The sequence below is a fragment of the Grus americana genome, chromosome 3 (genome assembly GCF_028858705.1).
Source record: "Grus americana isolate bGruAme1 chromosome 3, bGruAme1.mat, whole genome shotgun sequence".
NCBI classification, from domain to species: domain Eukaryota; kingdom Metazoa; phylum Chordata; class Aves; order Gruiformes; family Gruidae; genus Grus; species Grus americana.
Window position 1 is genome coordinate 80,489,828 of NC_072854.1, and position 19,765 is coordinate 80,509,592.

General features: G+C 45.6%; 1 protein-coding gene across 1 annotated transcript in view; it reads left to right on the forward strand.

The window, feature by feature from the left end:
• Positions 1–5,023: 5,023 nt before the first annotated feature.
• The window catches only part of PGBD5 (piggyBac transposable element derived 5), a 72,697-nt gene continuing 57,955 nt past the window's right edge, over positions 5,024–19,765 (forward strand). Inside the window, exon 1 of the mRNA XM_054821724.1 lies at positions 5,024–5,703. Within this exon, the coding sequence (XP_054677699.1) occupies positions 5,034–5,703 (670 nt within the window). The 5' untranslated portion in view covers positions 5,024–5,033. The remainder of the gene's footprint in view (positions 5,704–19,765) is intronic.

Sequence of the window (19,765 nt, forward strand, 5' to 3'; positions counted from 1 at the left end):
CTCCCTTTTATATTCTGAGAAAAATATATTTGTTCCCTTTCTCTCACTTGAAAACAGCGACTTGCTTTTTTTCCTTGAGCTTTGAGCTAACATCATAATTGGGGAATGTAAAATATCAATACAAGAAATACAAGGTTCAAACACTACTAAGAAGTTGAAAACCACAAAGCAAAAAGGACATATCTAGACAGGCGTTGTTATTGTTGTCAAAATCCCATATGCTGTAAATACGTGATGAGTTTAAAAGAAAAACCTCACCTATTATCAATGTTACTTCCAACAGGGGAATTGTAGGGAGGAGGAGAAAGAGCTCCACAACTCCCTACGTGGAATAAGTCTATTACGCAGGGCGGTGCGGTGGCAAATCAAGCCCTGCAGAGCTGCTTTTCCCCGAGCCATGCAGCCAGGCATGTAGCAGAAGCCTTTATTGCAGAGCGTGGAGAGCGATGTAACGTGACCGGTTGTGGCTGTATAGATTTCTGCCCTGCGAAGCAGGGACATCACACGGTGGTGTGCTGAGAAACAACCTGATCCGTGATCTCTCCCAGGGATGGGACACCTCCTCCCTGCCTCTTCGCAGGGGCTTGGGAGGAAACCATACGCTGGCTCCAAGTCATCACTGTTTTCAGTCTTGATGAAGCCTTTTTCCCAAGTTTTCCTGTTCACCTGAGGCAGTGCAACAATGGAAGAGGGAACTGAAGCCTACTGACCTCATGCTGGATGAACAAATCGACTCTGACTCTACAGACTCCTTTCAGGAGGGCATTAAGATGGAAGACAGTTTGAAGTTCAGATTCTGGGCTACGCTTGCAGAACAGGGGATTAGAAAAGCATAATTTTGTAACCTGATTAAATATTATTCCATCTCAATGTATTTGTGCTGTGAAAGGACGAGGCACACACCAGGACTTAGGTCTGCAAACTCTGTGAAATCAATAGGAAGTGAGGAAGCTTAGGTAGGAGATAGAAATGTCAGCATTCTGTTGGATCTGGGCCAGGGTTTGGCAGTGTAAAGTGCTGTGAAAAAATGGCAAAGACCCTTCCCCAAAGAGCTTGATGTCTAAATATGAAGAGTTACTGAGAAGGGAGAAATTCAGGACTTCCCACTACAGGCACAAGGCCTCACTTTTCTTATCCTATTAAGTTTTAAACCCCATCACATTGCATGTTGGTTTAATGGACCTGCTCAAACTAGCCCACAATCCTTTTCTTGTAGCATGTGTGTCTTCAGCGAGAGATTACCACTTCCTGAAACAGGTGGAATAGCAGTACAAGAAAAACTCTGACACCTTTCTAGCTATCTTTAAACACTGTAAAGGGAAGTGGTTAGAGGAGGAGAGTTAGAAGCCTATGATTTGCCATCCTTCAATGGTTCAGTTTCTCAGCAGGAGCTCTTCGGACAGCCCACACTCAATTTATGGGAGCTACAGAACCACCAAAGGCGGCAAATGTGAAACTGAAGTCGTCTTCCTCAGCAAGCCAACCAAGAAACTAAATCAGGGCCCAATCCCACTCCCAGCAGAGACCACACTGATCAAGGCACTGGGATTATGGTACCTTTGGCTGCAGTGGAAGCAGGACAAGGTTTGAAACTGTGCAAAGTGAGCACAAAGGACGTTCTAGTGCTGACATTGCTCAGTGCGCTCTGCTATGCATGATGTCATCCAGCACGCGTCTTCCTTGTCACTTGGTTAAAAGATAATTTAAGGAATCGGCCACTGACAGTTGGCTGCAAGGGAAGACTTCAATGACCTCTTGCACAGGATGAGAGGCTCAGGCCTACGATAATCTTAACCTTAAAGGTTGGCAGGGTCAGAAGGAGCGTACAGAAGGCACCATTGCTATTGTGATAAAAACAGAAAACTTCAAGGAAAAAAAAACCCCAAACATTTTCTCTGTAGGCAAATTAAAAGTGGATCCACAGGTTGCCATGGATACCAAAGTCCGTTTACTCTAGTAGTGTTTTCTAGCAGCTAAACACAAGTTTAAGTGATCAAGGAGAAAACACAGCTATGTTTATACTGTTGCATTAGGTTTATATAATTACTTCTTTCAACTGAAAACCACCACCGGTGACCTTTTTCTCGACTGTTCATAAAAACTCAGTGGGCTTCCAAAAATGAGACCATTTTTGGAACCACCTGTCCTATCTCTGCCTCTCCACAATCATTTGGGATCAAATGACTACTAGCGTGTCACACGTGGCAATTTTCACAATCCAGAGCCCTCATTTCAGGTTATGGTAATCCAACTAGCAGTTTGTATGGCTGCTCTGAGAGGAACACATGCACAGCTATGTCTTAGACCATTAGGCAAGCCAAAACCTGAGGCACACAGCCCAGTGTGGGAGCCTCTATAGTCCAGAAAAGTGACCTTATCCTCCCATACATGAGAGACTAAAGCAGTCTTTCTGCTTGTGGGGCAGGCAGAAGAGCTACTTGTCTTTGTACAGACTAGGCTGACAGAGGGGAAAGTTCTGCCAGCAAAAGGCTCATGAGTGCGCATGGCAGGAGACGCCATTTTTAAAACATGATGTTGGGTTGGTAACTGCAAGGGTCGATCCTACCTCTCTCTGTTGATGTAGTGGTCTTCTCCCAGAGCTTTTGTGTCCAGCATTCCCTTCAAAAAAAGGAAAGCTGAAGTTCTGACATCTGGCATGCCATTAGGTAGGAAGGTCCTCGCAGCATGCCTCAGCCAGCTGCAATGGGAGCCAGCTTTTGGACTGTGCAAGAGTTGGGAGAAATTGTCTTTGCTGCAACCAGCAGAAGTCTGGGTGGGTTTCTTCAGTCTCTGGACTGTTTCCATTAATATTTTTACTGGGAGCCCATTCTGATTAACCTTCTTTTTCTGCCCCGGACTTCAGAGCAGTCCTTCCCACTGTTGTGTTTTATGGAAAATTAGCAAGTTTAAAGACATTTCAGTGTCCATGGACACTCTCATGGAACCCGGATGCTGAGGTCAATTCTACATCATCTGGATGGAGAGATCCATCCATCCCACATCAAAAGTTTATTACAATGGCTCTAGTACAAAGAACCTGTCAACATCTTTAAAGCATTATTTTCAGTCTTAAAACCTATTGTGTGAGAAGGTTGACACAGGGCACCACTATTCTTTGTTTCATGAGGACTGCATATTTGTGAAGAGTAATCTGTGGTTTTCTACATGCCAGCCCAGCAAACTGGATTCACGAGGTTCAAGCTGGTCACTCATCACTACCATCAAGAAAAATTCTGCAAGTCCAGTTATGCCTTCTCATCAGGGTATTCTGAAGACACAGGGTGGCATGGATGCAATTAAAAGCATAGTTTGGCCTACAGAGCTACGATTTCCGGTGAGCAGGGAGATGAAACAAACCCAGTGTGATGCCCAAGTTACAGGCTAAGCTGGCAGAGCTTGCAGTAAAAAAAAATAAAATAAAAAAAAAATCCATTTGTATATAAACTTAGTGATTTTTTAATATAATCAATAAGACACTTATGAGATTTTTCAAAGTAGAAACATGGCTTAAATCTCACCCCTCAAATTACCCTGGGCTTTTCTGTTTGCTTAAGGATGCAGAGGAGATGGATTCTTTTCTCTGTTTGGCTGTATGCACTATGTAGAACTTTAAAGTTTTAATGAAGTCATTGCAATTTAAAAATATCTGAATAGAACATAAGATTTGTCTTTTAAATACCTACACAGTCCAGCTTTTTTCACATTCCAGGTTGTGCTAGAGCCTTTGAGAATCATCAGAAGGGCATTAATCTTGATTTTTTACAGATAGAAACATTCAGTGTTATAAAATTTGTAAAATCTGTAGCACTAACAGATCCTCAGATCAACCTACATTCAAAGTTTGCATCAAAAAATATGCCCCCCCACCTGCATATAATGAATCCACGGAATCCGATTACTGTTTATTCTGAAAGCACTTCTGTGAAAGGGTAGGCTTGATACCTGCTATCGCTGTCAGCGAGAAGGGAGGCAGGGACTGTCTTCTTAATGAGTGTTTGTACAGTAACCAGCACAGTGGGATGCCAATAGTAATAATAAGAAACCTTGATCAGAGATTTCAAACATTCCTGTAACATCAGACAGACCGTTCTGACTGCTGCACAACCAGGGGCTTCAGCTGTGGTATGAAATCCTTAGATTACTCCAGGGATACTTCTGAATCATGTTTAACTAACCCAGTCAGGGCACAGGTATTTGCACTTCCCTCATTTTTCTTGTGCCACCATATTGCTTTTAAATCAGAGGCAATTTTGGAAGAACGGTTACTTCACACCGTACTCCCCTGAGAAACCAACCCCCACACCGCAGGCGCTCGGCCCCACGACCTGCTGCATGCTCAGTGCTGGATCCAGCAACGGGCAGGAGCACGCGTGTCACCCCAGGCCCATGCAAAGCCTCCCTGGAGCCCGAGCTGGGTGGCAGGCCCAGCAGCCGGCGAGCACCTGGCTGGTGGGGCCCAGGTGCCCTGCAACCCTCTGTTCCAGCACCTTCCCTGCTTTGCTTCAAGTGCTGGAGCTCTGTGCCCTCTTCTGGGGCAGCGACATCAGGGCCCCCGCCTGCCAGAAAGAGTTGGTGTGGCCCTGGCCATGTCACCGAGGCCCCGACCCACCCGGGCCTTACCTCAGCACCCTTCTCCTCCCTGGGGAGGCCCCGGCTACGTGGGGCCCTGCAGCCAGCCCCCGCCGCCGGCCCCTTGCCCGCGGGAGCCCTTCACCCCCCTCCCCGCACACCGGGCGCGACTGACGGGCCTGCAGGCAGCGAGTCCAGGGCTCCTGCCTCTGCCCTGCCGCTCCAGCACCGCGGGCGGGCGGACAGCTCCGGCCGGAGCCCCGGGGCCGGCCACAGGGAACCCCCTTCCGGCGGCGGCGCGCAGCGGCGGCCCGGCTGCAGCCGGCGCTGTGGTTTTAAATGGGCGGAGCGGCAGCGGGCGGCGGGGCGGGTGGTGGGCGGCCCACGCTGGCCCGCGGCGCCCATATAACCCCACCTCCCGGGCGCGGACTGCTGCGGTAATTGGCTGGATGTGGTACTTGGAGATGTTGAGCTGGCTCCTTCCCCCCATGTCCCTGCACACACACAGGGGCGGGTGGTGCGGGCGGGAGCGGGAGGCAGGGCTCAGCCCTGGCGGTGGCGGGGCTTCCCCCACTCCCTGCCTGCCCGCCACCGTGCCCGAGCCGCTCCTGCTGCTGGGCTGCTGCCTGCGGCCGCAGGACCCGGCCGAGCCGGGCCGAGGGGAGCGCGGGCGGCTGCTGGCAGCGGCCGAGATGATGGCGGAGGGCGGCGGCGGGCCGGCGCGGAGGAAGGCGCTGTCGCTGCTGGAGGCGGCCCGCTCCCGCTACGAGAGCTTGCAGATCTCCGACGACGTCTTCGGGGAGTCGGGCCAGGACAGCAGCGGGAACCCCTTCTACAGCACCTCGGCTGACTCCCGCTCCGCCGCCTCTTCCCAGGACGAGGAGGACGACGAGGAGGACGAGGGGCGCCCGGAGGGACCAGGCCCGCGGGGCAGGGCGGCCCGGCGCCGCGCCCCCAGGGCGGCGGCCACCCCGGCGGAGCGGCGGCGGCAGCGACAGGTCGGCGGCGGCAGCAGTAGCGCCGTCCCGGGCGGCCCCGGCCCTATGGAGGAGGAAGAGGAGGAGGAAGCGGAGAAGGGGGGCTGGACTCGGTCGCTGCGAGACGTCCCACCCCCTCACTTCAAGGATGGCAGCGGTACGGCGGAGGGCGGGCTGCCGGGGCAGGGGGCGGCGGGGCCGGGCGTCTCTGGGAGGCCCCTTGGGAGCGGGGGTGCCCGCGGGATGTGCCCGGAGCGCGGCGCCGAGGCCTGGGTCGCGGGGCAGCCGTGCCCGGCAGCGCCGGGGTGGGAAGCCCTTGCGGGCCCGGCTGTCGGCCTGGGGTGATGCCCGGCCCCTAGCCTCCAGGGCGGCGGGGACTGCAGGTCCCTCCTGCCCGGTGCCCTCCCGGGAACGGCCCTGCTGTCAGGCCGCTGGTGGTCAGGGCCGGCCGCGCTGGTGCGGGGAGGGCCTGGCCGAGGCAGCGGGCGGGCGAGGGGAGGGGAGGCCGCGTGTGCTTAGTCACAGGCATCCCCTCCCCGCGCTGTAGCGGTGCCCGAGCGCCAGCAGCGCCGGGGTTCCCCGCGGGAAGCGGGCGGGCTCTGCCCGGAGCAGGGCGTGCTGCGCAGGCCCCCTGTGTGGCCGTGCCGTGCTGTGGTGTGGCAGGTGGCTCCTCGTCCCTGCTTACAGGTGGGGAAAGCCGCGGGTCTGGGCGCTGCAGGTGACCTGCCCTGCGCTGTGCAGAAGGGCTCTGGGAATGGGGCTGGGATTCCCTCTGGCCGCAAGGCTTTCTGTGCAGCTGTCCCTAACCTTAGCCCTTCTTGCATGGCTTTTGGTCAGAACGAATACCAAGAGTGGTGAAATGACGTGACGTGACGTACAGCAGTAGTGCACGGCACAGAGGTCTCCGTGGATCTGGCTCGTGCAGCAAGTTGCAGCACTGCTTTGCCTGGGGAGCCATTATAACATACCTGTCCGCAGGCCTCAGTGACCAAGTTGACTGTGTAGCAACGAGGCTTTATAAAAAAAAGTGAGTGGTTATGAAGAGCTGGGATGTGAAATAAAACATTTGCATCTCGGAACAGGTTGTGATGATTGCTGTCACCCTCAACTGAGCTGACAGTTTGCCCATCTCAAGGTTGCTTGCCTTCACTGTTGTTTTGGGGTTTTTCTGCAGCGTTTAATGCCTTCATTTTGCTATTAAAAGATAAATGCAGAAGAACACTGCTACAGTTGGTGTAGTGTGCTGAAATTTGTGCAATGGGACAGGCAGAAACCTGTCTGAGGAAACAGCTTGGGATGGGAGTAAGGGGGAGCTAGCACTGGAGCCCAGGGAAAGTTCTGTCATACTTCTGACATACTTCTGACATATCTGCAAATAGAAGTTGTGTCTACCTCTAGAAGTAGCTAGACCCTGTAAAATATATTTAAAGATCACACTGATGTGCCTCTTTAAAGAACTCTAAGTTTTATTGGTGATTGTTATTCACCAGCATATCTAACATCAGGTTCTGGACCATAGGCTTCATGGTGTGATGCTATTTCAGCATCAATTATCACTTAATTTCTCTACCTTTGCTGGCTTATTTCTTCATATCATCACTTCATAGTAATATCCATTTTAACATAGGCAGAACTGGGATTAGCATTGTAATGCTGGTTTGGAAAATAATTAAGTTGACCTATTAACTCATGCAATCAGATTTCCTTTGAAATAGAGGAGTCTGATTTATGGTTGTCAGAAATAGATGCAGACGTCTCTTGAGGAAGGTGTGTGGGTATTGCTGTGAATATTTTCTCCTAGTAATTGATGGAGAAGCGATTGCTGCTGCCCTTTCATTCTGTTGATCGTGATGATGATAGATGCTGCATGCTGTTCATAGCATGGTGATTTGGTTTGGCAGAAGTTCGGTTAGTGTCGTGATTTGATACGTGTGAAATGTGTCCCTTCTGTGGTATTTTTATTTTGACTACTCAAATTCCAAGCTATGGAAACTACTGCACTGTATATAACTAAGCTCTTATAATTCTAGTTTGTAGATGGACTGGTTTTAGGCCATGCATATATCATAATTGGAATCACACTAAGCACACTTGTACTGGCACCGTTGTCAGTCACTTCATTGGACACTGTTCTGACTCTGGAGTTCAGATCCATACCTGCCGAGGAAAAGGTCTCCACTGAGGTGAAGACAGCTGTCCCTTGCAGTGACAGCACATCTTTCAGTCACTAATGGAGTACAAGCAAGAAACACAGGGTCAGACACAGAGCACTAACAAAACTGTATTCTCAGTTCAGATGTGTTGGATGTAAGAATTCTTTCTTTCTAGGCTCTGAGCTTAAAAGAAAGAGGCTTTCACGAGGCTGAGAAAACTTAGGTTAGCACCAAAACTTCCAAGTGCAGCATTCTGGTTGAGATCTCAGGAAAAGAATCCCAGTGGCATTACCTGACATCATCTGACACCAGAATACAAATATCCCTGTGGACTGAAATCTCAAGAGACGTCAGCTACATCAGTGCTGGAAATAAATCCTTGAATCAGACTAGGATCAAACCTAGTGTCAAGCTGTTCGTTTCAGGAGGCAGCCCCTTCACGAAAGGGAAGTTGTGGAGGAGAAAAAGGATTAAGTTAGCTAATGAGAATGAGTTAAAGCTCCCAAGAAAAAAAACGAAGAGCCACTTAAAAAACTCTTATGGTCTTCTTAACTAGAAGTAGAAAATACTGACAATTCCTTTTTTCTTTTTTTTGTAGGTGGTTTTTTTTGAGTAAATTACTTTAAGATATCAGTTTAATATTGAGGGTGGTAAGGGAAAGGCAGTATAAAGTATTGTATCTATCCCTAGAATTAGTCCTGAGCACAGACAGGCTAACTGATACTTCATCTCAAAAGTATAGTAGACGCCCAGATGTGCTGGGGGCTGCTGGCAGTGTCAGATGGTTCAGTATGGCCTCAATTCGCAGTCACTGCCTGTGTTCGTGTTGACGCCTGCCTTGCCTGTATGGCAGGTTCGGACAAACCAGGAAAGGTCTGGATTGACTTCTGTGTTGGGAGACAGGTGACTGGGTGGCATTGCTATGCAGCACTGTGTTGTTTGTGTCCCTGACTTTACTTTTCTGCCCCTTCTTCAGGGATCTCCAGTTGCTGTTGTTCCTGTTCTACTTAATAAAAATAGTAGGTGCTTAGACTCCCGGGGGTGGGGGGAACAAAAACATGAATAGCTTTAGATGACTGACTTTGTGCAAATCCAAAATAGCTGTTAACTTTTAACACAGAGGTTAGAACAGATGGTTTGCTGGTGCTTTATGTTATTTCTGGTTAAGCTACTCTATGAAATCATTCTCTTTAGTTGCTGAGAAAAATTCCAACCACATTGTGATGCCCTGATTTTTAAACTGATACCTAGTGGCACTGTGTAGTTCTGATTAAAATAGGTTGAGGAAACAAGAGAGCTCAAGTGTCTGTCACAAATAGCAAAGCAGCGAGTTCTGAGGTACTGGGATATGGGAGTGGATAGGTGGTCTTGGATGCAGTTGCCAAAATACCTTCCTCTCACAAAGAGTGCCTGGCTACAACAGGTCCTTGGGTAGGTCAACATGTGTGTTTAAAAGGATGATGGCATCTGTGATCAAATGTTGGATCCAGGCACGTTTTGGCATCTCCTTTCTTATTCTCCCCAAACCTTGCTGTGAAGGGGAAGCAGAATTGATTTGTTGGGAAGTAAACCTACAAATAGACAGGCTTCTAGGAACGGAGCTGACCTCTGCCCAAACAGGACTTTAATTCTGGAAGGGGGGATAGCTGGGGCTCCTCTGGCCTCCCTTCCTCTGAGGGCAGGACAGCTAGTTGTGGAAGTGCAGAAAGAGTAAGAGAACAAATTGCTGCTAGGATAGGGAAAGTATAATTGAAATGGAGAGAGAGAGCGAGCAAGCAACTATTACTACTTTAGTGACAAGCTAGTAAGTGCCAGTAACTCAATGCAAACCCTTGATTTCTGGTTGCTCCTGCCTCAGATTTAACTGGTGTGCTCTTCCTTCTTTCAAGAGTGGAGTAGCTCTGGGTGTTGCCTTCCCTTGTTAGCTCAGTAATCTGGCCAGGAAATGTTCTGTAACAGAGGCAGTATTGGTTCTGGTCTTTCTTTGTGGAGGGTCTTAGAAGGTGCAAATATGCTGGTTTTGCTGCAGCTTGATGTTCCTGAATTGGGGTAGCTAGTGTTCTCTTAGGTCCAAAGCTTCCTATATTCATATAGTTCAGCAACCAGAAAATTGGACCTCAGATCTAAAAGTGCTTCCTGTTGTTAGGGATAATGTTTTAGGATGGCAGCAGTAGCATGGAAGGCTGTGCAAAAGTTAATGCTGAAGTCCTCAAAGTTACAGCCATTCTGTGCTACTGTTTTCCTTATTTTCTATGCCCTCCAAACTCTGTTCTTAAGCCTAGACTCAAGGACAAAATGTCAAGTATGGTCCTTGCTGAAATAACATAGCAGCTCCTCTTCAAGTTGCATTTGGAGAGTGTAACTAGCTTTTTATGGATTTCCAGAGTGTTTCTCTGTAACTTACAGCACATTAGTGTTTCCATCGTTGAAGAACATGCTCCGGTAGAACAGCATGCTCTCAGGGAGAAGTTGCATAGATCATGTCTAGCAATTAGGCTCTCCTTGTCACCTTGAAGAGGTTTAGATGCATATTTAAAGAAGTTTTTAGTTTGTTTGTTGGTTTTTTAAATGAGATTGTTCTTTTCCAGAAAGACTAGGTTATGGGAAAGAGTCATTTATTCCATCGTGGTTGCCACATGAGAGATGATCTGCACAAGGGAGGGTATGTTATCTGAGAGATGAAATGAGCCTGTGTGCAGGATGGTAGCATGTTCCAGCTAAAGTCAAGGAAGCAAGGCACAGCTTTGAATTCCAGGTTGTGACTACCCTCACAGTACAAAAGGTTTTTCTTATGTTTAATCACAAGTGCCTGTTTGCATATCAGCTGGTAAGACTTCATTTTTGATCAGATTTTTTTCAGTAGTGTTGTTATTTTGTGAATGTTAAATAAGGAAAATTAATTTAGTTCCTTCAAGTTAATCTCCAGTGAATCATACAATACAATATATGTTGGTATAGCCTAGAGTTGTTCATTTCACCTGTGTTCTAAATAGTTTTAGCAGAGCTGAACAATTCAGTAAAGTTAAATAATCAAAGGAGAGGAAAGTGATATAAGTAAGGGGAGAAGGGCTTTTAGCCTGTAGTGGCTGTAATCATAACTGGACAGAGAGTTGTGGACAGTCTTTGCAGGATGAAGGTGGAGATGCAATGCACATACTCTTCCCAAGACTGTGGAAAGGCAGATTGGAAGGCAGCCTTCCAGCAGCAGGGAAGCTGGAGGAAGAGCTTTTAGGTCAGGTAGGGCCATATGCATGCCACAACCGAACAGTAGTGGTGAGCTTTGTTCAAGTCCTGAATTGAATCTGAAGGCTTTAGTCTTATTAGATTGAGGTCAATACTTTAAAGATTCCAGAGGTGGAAGAAAAGCTATGAAAGCTACTTAGTCGCTTATGGCAGATTCTGCTTCAGAAATATCTGGGACAGATTCTCTGACTGTAAGTGGATAAAGTGCTGCTGGTGTGACTTGTTCTTGCTTACTTAAGCCATCAGAGAAATTAGCTGCTTCTGGCTTGCATAACCACAGAAAATACTGGAAAAAATCTGCATTTCTATATAATCTGTTCTTGCATTCTAAGTAGAAATTACTTGCATCTTCCTAGAAGTGTTGTGATGCTGTCATTATGCTCAATACATCAAATATGTGCACTACTACTTTGCAGGTCCTTTATAGGATGGCTTAAAGGTTTCAAGTTTTGTTAAATAAGTGAATTATGCAAAGACTTAATATCTTGTATGTCTTAGGAAATGTAAATCTAAACCAGGTGGGTTTACTGGGTTTAGAGCATGTTTTCCTGCTTCCATCATCACTGAGGTGATGCAAGTGCATGACATGACAGCCTTATTGATTGTAAAATGTAGTGCAACTTAGCTGTCTGTATTTCCTTCCTTCTTTTGGCCATACCTCTGCTATTGAACATGCATTTGGGGAATAACCTAGCGTTGATAAACTTCATGGAAAAAACTATTCTTCTCTGCTTTTACACAGAGAACCAGTTTTGATCAGTACTTGAGACATGAAAGTCTATAAGCACTGCAGATCAAGGTCTTCTCCATAGACATCATCTAGCCTTTTACAGAGAAAAAGCATATTTACTCTTAGATCTGTCACTGCATCAAATGAGTCTTTTCCCCTTGCAGCTATTGATGGGGTCATTTAAAAGAAGCAGATTAGTTCCTACAGCTACTCACGTCCTTTTGTCAACATCACAGAAACCGTACAGCAAACAATTTTCTTTTCTGCATACCTTTAAGTCAATCGGGAGAGGAAAGTAGCTTCTCTGCTGAGTCTAATGAGGATGCTAATGGTGGAGTTGACTTGCTAAGTCTGTATAGACTGCTAGGTCACAGGAAGCTGTCCTGGATGCCATAGACTTAAAAGAAGCTGGACATTTCTCTTAGGTGTGCTTGCTTATGTAGGTGTTTTGTTTCCTTCCCATGCTCAAGCTTCAAAAATGTTGGAGCAGATGGATTTAGCGGTTTGGAAATCCAAGGTGCTTCCCAAAGGGAAGGTAATCATGAATACAGCTACACATCTTATCTAAAGATCAGTGGAATATAATCCCTAAAATACCTCATTCTTCCAAATACTGCCAAAAATTGTGCATGTTATTAGAAAACAGAACAGATGGACTCAAAAGGAATGCATGGCTAAGACAAATGAATGAGACTACTAGCATTTGACATCTCATTTCCTTGTGGCAAGGCATCCTTTCTAGGAGCTTATCCAAGCTCCCACTTCGTATTCCTTAAAGAACAGGATGTTAATCAGTCACTGGCCCTATCTGAAAATGAATGGACGCATAACTGAGTGGGTCTTTTAAAAACAAAGCTGGAGCTTCTTGATTGAGGGACTGCAGGGAAATAGGCCTGGAAGGCTCCTTCACTTATTTTGGCTCTGTATAAATTACTCCTGGATTATCTCCTGATTTTCTGTGAAGACAAATGGTATTAATGGTACGTGATAGAAAACATGCTTTCAATTCTGCTTTCTTGGATAGCATGAGGGATTCACATGACCTATATTGACAAACTATATTCGCCATTAAAAAGGACGAAGAACAAACCCAAGCAACTTTTATTCAGCAAGCAATGCAAAGCTCTAGCTGTGCAGTTGAAAACTGGGCAAACCGAAGTGTAGTCAGTAAGGCACACTGTAAGGATGTGAAAAAACGTGTCAGAGAGATACACAGCAGACATAGAAGCAGATAATATCACATATGTCTGTATGAATGGGGGGGAATTAGCTGTGACTTGGACTGAAAGATTACTGGACTGAGATAAAAAATACAGTGAGCCCATCAGTGGGCACAAATGGAAGTGTTAGTTCTACTGAAGAAAAAGCAGAAAAATACTTAAAGCTGCTGCTGTTATAACTGTGATTCATTTCTGATTACATATGGCAGAGAGGTGGGTGTATATGAAAGATTAAATTGGAGCAAAAAATTAGAGTGTCTTTCTTTTTTTAAGTTACTTAAAAAATCACTGTTGTGGAAACTCTGACTATCCAGTGTGTATAGTCATCTCTGCTTTTTTTGAAAGGTAGGTGCTGGCTAGCTTCCTGGTAGGTAGCACTTGTAGGTGTGCAGTCTGGGGTCAACGTGTAGCTGTGGGTGTGTGGCTATTCCCATTGATGTCATGGTGCTGTCTGTTGCTGGATGCACCCTGCTGATACAGGGCTTGGGCAGCGGTAATCTTGTCAGTTTATGCCCTGAAAAACTACTTTGGATATGTTGTATATATTGAAACTCATGCACGTATGCACTTATGCTTATGGCATTAGGATTACTTATTCTGCCCCAGTGCAGGGAAAACAATTCAACTGGACTGCAAGGGAAGAGGTGGCCAGCCTTCCCCAAAGGGCAGGGTGGTGGTTTGTAAACCTTCACTTGCTGCAGTGGCCTGGTGAAAATGAACTGCCTTTGGTTTGGGGCAAGAAATTCCTGAGATGTTATTGAAAAATGTAAGATGCTCTTACATCTGTCATTCTGGATATGTTGCATTATGGATATAAATACGTGTATGGATATAAATTCTTTAGTCTTTCAAAGGGCTTCTAGTTTGCTGGACTGTATTCCTGAACAGGATTGCTAAATGACAAGACCTCCTTAAACTGAAGACTTTCCCTCATCTCTTGGGCATCATAATTATTCCTTACTTATAAACTTGTCCTATTATGTAGTTATTGGTTGGTTAGAGATGAAGTAAAATACAACGTCTGAAGGTTTATACTCGTGAGATCTGCATTAATTCCCTCTTGTCATTGGCTTTGAGATTAAAAGAAATTAAGCACTCAGACTTGGAGTGCATTTGAGTGATCTGTAGCTACTTTCATGGTGCTAACATTGCTGCAAATAGTTCCAGTCCTCTCCCTTAAGGGTAAGGAAAGGAGGCGGCTTTAAGTGTTTAAGCCCCAGACCCCATGGGGCACAATGACAGGGAGCTGCTGTAGAGGTTTGACAAGCTGTTTTAGACCATCTCTGATGTCAGTTTAAGTGTGAGTCATTACCCAGTAGTACAGAAGCAGATGAAGAAAGGTCTTTTTTGAGAGGGGCATTCCTTATTTATCAAGTACAACCCCATCAAGTGGAAAGAGCAGGATGTCGTTTACTCCAAAGCCCATCACTCTTTTCTCAGTGAGGGACATTTGTGATATGCTCCTTACTCTGTCCCTGTGGCTCTGGCTGTTGGTAGCCAGCCCTCCCTGCGGTCATGGAGAGCCTGGCTGCTGCCACAGAGCAACTGGGAGAGAGCACTGTCGTCTTGTTACCTTTCTATTTCATAGGTGCCTTGCAAGTTCCTTCTGGTTCAAATTACCTCTGGTGTTTATTTCTCGTGTATGAAACAAGGTACCAGCTTGCGGTGGTTTTGGTGCCTGGAGTGGCTGTACGTGGGTAGGAGCTATCTGAGCTTTCCGAGGCTCACTGTGTTCCTTGTCAGACTTATCTCCTTGCTCTCTATACTGAATCAGAGGCACCTTCTTGAGTTGCAACAAACCTTGCAGAGATTAAAATATAGGCGCGGGGGGGGGGGGGGGGGGGGAGGGGGAGAAGAAGGTAGATGCAGAAACATCTGACTGAATAAATACCATCTAGTCCCTGTCGGGTGTGCTCACTAAAATTGTCATTACTGCAAATGTCTGTTTCTGTCTCCATTTGAATTTGATAAGGTCTGGCCCAGCATCTCCAAAAATGTGTTGCATAAAGATCTGGCAAAAGCTTAAATGTTCTGATTGAAGAATTTCGGTGGGATTTTTTTAATTTAACGAGAATTTGAAACCACCTTCCTGAATGGAGGAGCACTTACTGAATTTGGTTATTAAACGTTTAGATAACATGAAGTTGGGAAGGACTCCATGTACTCTGGAGGACAGGCTGAGAATTTGCAAGGTTTTTGACGGCCTGAAATAGCCCAGCGGGGGGAAAAGGGGATGGTGCAAGAGAAATGCTTTGTGTGAAGGCAGCAGTGACTAACAGCAGAAGTGGAAAATGAATGGGAAGGGGAAGAACTGTTTAGATGGAAAAGGAACTGGAGGTTGAAGCTGAACACCAGACAAATGTGACTCAGTGTCGTGTTGTTGTGAAAAGGCAAACATCCTCCCCAGATATTTAAACAAGACTTGCGATGAGACTGGCTTGCTGTTTAGGAGAGGTAAGTAGGGGTCACCGACCCAGGTGATAAGCAAATAGTCAAATGTGAAGGGAACAGACTGGGAAGCAGAAAATCTATGAACTGGACAACCTTTCAGTATTCTGTTTTTAAGCTAAGTGGCAATATGGATAAGTAAGGGCTATTATAGGAAAGGGAATTATCTGCCTTATCTGCTCTGAAAACAGAAAATAAGGAATAACAGGTATAAATTGAATTGATGGGTAATTAAATCAGGCATGATAGAAACTCTCAAAAAGGCAGTGCAGTGCTGCAGCAGACATAAGGTATGTCACTGGAAACCTAAGAACCAGTGGCGCTAACCTGTTGTAATGGACTGATAGCCAGTATGTGTGCTGAACAGGGATAGAGGCTTGGGCTAAAGGACTTCCTGAGGTCCCTTCCAGCACTCTTCTCCTCTGTTTTAGATTGGTTAAGATAAATGCCAACACTAGGGAAGCTGCTTAGTGGCAAGCTGTATGTTGGAGTGCTATGCAGAAGACTTGCTATTGCATCTCCTGTGCCAGCTTTGGGAGCAGGGAGAAAGCTATATAGCTTGTGAGAGGGAGCTGTGTGCTTGCAGAAGGCCTCCTGATCCATCAAGGTGAAACTCCCTCTCTCCCTTTGCCTTGGTAAGGCACCTGACAATTAATTTGGGTATTGTTCTCACCCACACTTCTATGGTAGTGAGTTGTGTGTCCATGCATTTTCTAGCTCTAATCAAATGATTAATCATGAGACTCCTTCTTTGTGTTAAAAACACTAATCTTATGCCAGGAATGTCTGATGCAACACCACCCAAATACTTGTGAGACTAGCAATGCTACATTTTGGAGGCACTTAGTTACTCCAGTGGTACCTGGGTTTGTACTTGCCTTGGTCCATGACTCTGAGGTATGAAGAGCCTCCTTGCAGCTGAATCCCAACACAAACCTCTATAGATGATACATGGAGGAAGACAAGCACAGATCTGGAATAAGCTCAGCTAAGTCATAGTCCACATGCCTGCAATAACTGATGACCATGTAACAGATGTCTTGGCAAGAAAGGACAACAGAATGTCTACTCCATGTTTCTCCAGTTCATGGACTGGGTATCAGAAGGTTGTTTCTTTACTTCTTTGTGAGCATTACAAAATTGTTTCATCTTGCAAAAAATACTAGTGGCACTTAGGTCTTCTCTTTTCCTGGTATTTACCTCAAGTATACTTAAGGGATTTGCTCTTTTTCTTTTTTAGGCTAAAAATGAGAAAGTAACAGGTCAGCCAAGCATTGCCTGTTAGTGTCTTGATCATGCACTCAGTTCTAGTTCCATGTTGTAGTAGAAAATGAAACAATCTCTTTCCCAAAGTCACCTACTTTGATCTGGAGAACTCCTCTCTCAGTCAGGGATCTGGGTAAAGAGGAGACATTAATACTCTTACCATTCCCTGTTGCTGCCAGTTATGAAGTACCTATCTAGAAACAGAACAGATAAATTCAGCTATCCTATAAGTAATATCTTAGAAGCTTACCCATTAAAAACGATTCTAAGGTGACCTGTCTGTGATACAAGTGCTCTGCATTTGTCTTGAAGTCCTTGATTAGTCTTTCCTCCAAAAATCTATTTAGTCTTTGAGGAGTGTTGACATCAGAGTAACAAGTTTAAAATTGTCAAGTCTCTTCTCTTTGAAAGTCTTTGTTTTCTCAGCTTAAGGTGTTACCTTAAACTTGGGTTTGCTTAAATTCTTGTTATGGGGCTCCTAGTATTTGAGGTTTAGAAACAAAAACATATACTAAACTGCAAGATTGGAATTTTTTGTGTCTTTGTCTCTGCCACAGGTACTGCAGCTTCTGGTGTCCTGTCCTCAGACTGATGAAACTATTCTCTTATGAACCTCATTAGGTTTGAAAACGAAGGCAAAACCCTTGCCCTGACAGCTGAAGCGTGCCTAGGTTATCATGAATGTCTGTGTCCTGAAAATTGCACTGGCCTCACTTCCCCCTTCTTCCCCTTTGTCCCCGTTTTATTTGGTTAAAGAGCATTTTTGATCTTTCTGTACAAGGCAGAGCTGTTTCTGGTTAAGAGGGGTGGGAGTACAGCCAGAAGTACCTAATCCTACAATCCCACTAGACTGAGGTAAATACAAACCATGTTGAGCTCTGTTAAGTGCAAATTATAGTGCAAGCACCTACTTGCTTTCTGGGACGGACAGTGGTTGTAAAATATTTGAATTGGTACTGTCAAAGTAGGCACCGAATATGAAATTGTTCTAGGAATGTGAAATGGACTTGACGCTGTTAATGCTGGTGTTGAGACTGTACCGGTTTTTAAGGCTTTTCTTTTTGGCTGTTGGCTATCACTCCCTGAATCAATGAAAAGAAACTAAGTGAGCATTAGTTTCTTTCTAAAAGCAGCCATTTGCATTGTATGCTGAAGCAGAAACATTTGATAGCATTTTATGGGCAGATATTGCAGTTGAGTGAGTGGAATGTTAAAATACAAACCGAGCCTTTTCTTCAGGTCTTTTGCTGAAAGGTTGACTCGAAAGGGGTCTGAGCATTGACCTGGAGCGGCTTGACATCGAGCAGTGTGCTGCCAATTGTTCTAATGTCAGCTTTCTTCCTAAGATAAAAGGGAGATGGAGTTCTTTCTTTTTAAGCTGAAATGGGCAGCTAAAGGGAGAATGCTTCAGCACAATACTTTAATCGGAAAAGGAGCAAGTATAACAAAAGCTGTTCAAAACTTTACTTTGAAGCTTTCCATTTCTACCGAATCTTTTTAATCTGTACTATAACCTTTTCCTAACCTCCTCTTCTCTGCCACAGCATTTAGTTTCTCTAATTGTATTTTGCTTCCTAGAGTTCTTTGCTGTCATAAAAACGAACATTTCTCTTACGTCTTAATATAGATCCTACTGATACTTCACATTTCATAATGACTGAGAACATGATGTTAAAACTGCCTTTTTTTTATTCTTCTGGGCTCTGCTGGACACCATGTCTCCACTGTTCCTGTTAAAATTGCAGGTAGTCTGGGGGAGGGGTTCATTGTTCAAATTTTGCTGCTTAGTAAGCCAGACTTTTTGCAATTTTGCTCTGCCCCATGTACCCAGGTCCATTCCTGTGGGCGGAGAAGGAAAAGGTCTTCCAGGTATGTTCTCACCTACCTTATGCAAAAATAGCTGATGGGGGTTGATAGCCTTTTGAATTGCCCTTGCTGAAAGATGGCTTGCTTGAGTTCAATCCTTAATAGACAGCGCATCTTTAGTGAGAAGAGCCTGTAGGCTCTAACAGCAGCTCCTGTGATGAAAAAGCTAGTTCATGTCAAGAGATAAGGCCATGTGAAAGCAGACTCTGCCTGTTCTTGCATTCATAGTGTCACATAAACATGACAGCTGGTACTTCTGACATACCAAAGTGATGGCCAGGTGCCCCTGACCACGCTGCTCACCCACACCCGCTACAGCTGATGTTCCAGATCTGAGTGTGTAGGAGATGTGATATGTGAACAACTGTCACACCCACCACAGCATCAAACTTAGCAGTGAAAAGCTGGAAGGAATGCAGTGTGCAGCTCAACAAAATTTGAGTTTCGGATCTAATAGGAGTGGTGCTTATCCATGGGTTTGGTTATCCCACGATTAATCAACCTTCTGTTTGGATGAAGGTTACACTTCGGGGGGGGGGGGGGGTCAGCTACCCCTGCATAGAGTTTTGAGTGAGCATTTTTTTGGGACTGAGGTGTGAACGTATCTGTGCTCCTGCTGCCTAGTAGAGGAGACCAGTGGAAGTTTAGAGGCTAATGCACAGAGGAATCAGCCCAATTCTTTGCAGCAAGCATTTAAAGAATATTCTCCCTTCTCCTCCCTCAGCTCTATTGGTGGGAGTCGGGATTGGGTCTACTGTGTCTTCCCTTGCTTGCATGGTGTATGCTGGAGCCCTTTATTCCCCAGACATTGGTTCTAGAGGCAGGAGGATGTGGCCAAAACCAAGTGATAATTTCTATAAAGAAAACAAAATGTTATGTTTCTTTAAGCGGTTTTGGTGTGGTTATTGCTTTTCTTTTCCTCTTTGAGACTAGCTAAACTCACTGTTCTGCATACTGGTGGAGCTTGAATGCTTCCTAAAGAAAGAAGACACACAGATACATTTTAAATTTTGCTTTCTGTGACCACTGGTGTAGAGAGCCATTGTAAGTTGCCTTGTCTGTAATTTACAAGGGGGAGGGGAAAGTAAGCAAGCTTTTAAACTCAGGTAAAAAAAGTTAGGTCTTCCAAGTAGAGTCTTTAAGTGCTGCTTTTGTTGTGTCTTTAAGGACTCTCTACTATACTTCTCGCTACTCATTCTTTTATAGTTCCTGGTTTTGTACAGACTGCATCACCTGACATCATAGTACTTCTGCCGCTAACTTGTTTGGAGCAACCCTGGACTGTAAGAAATG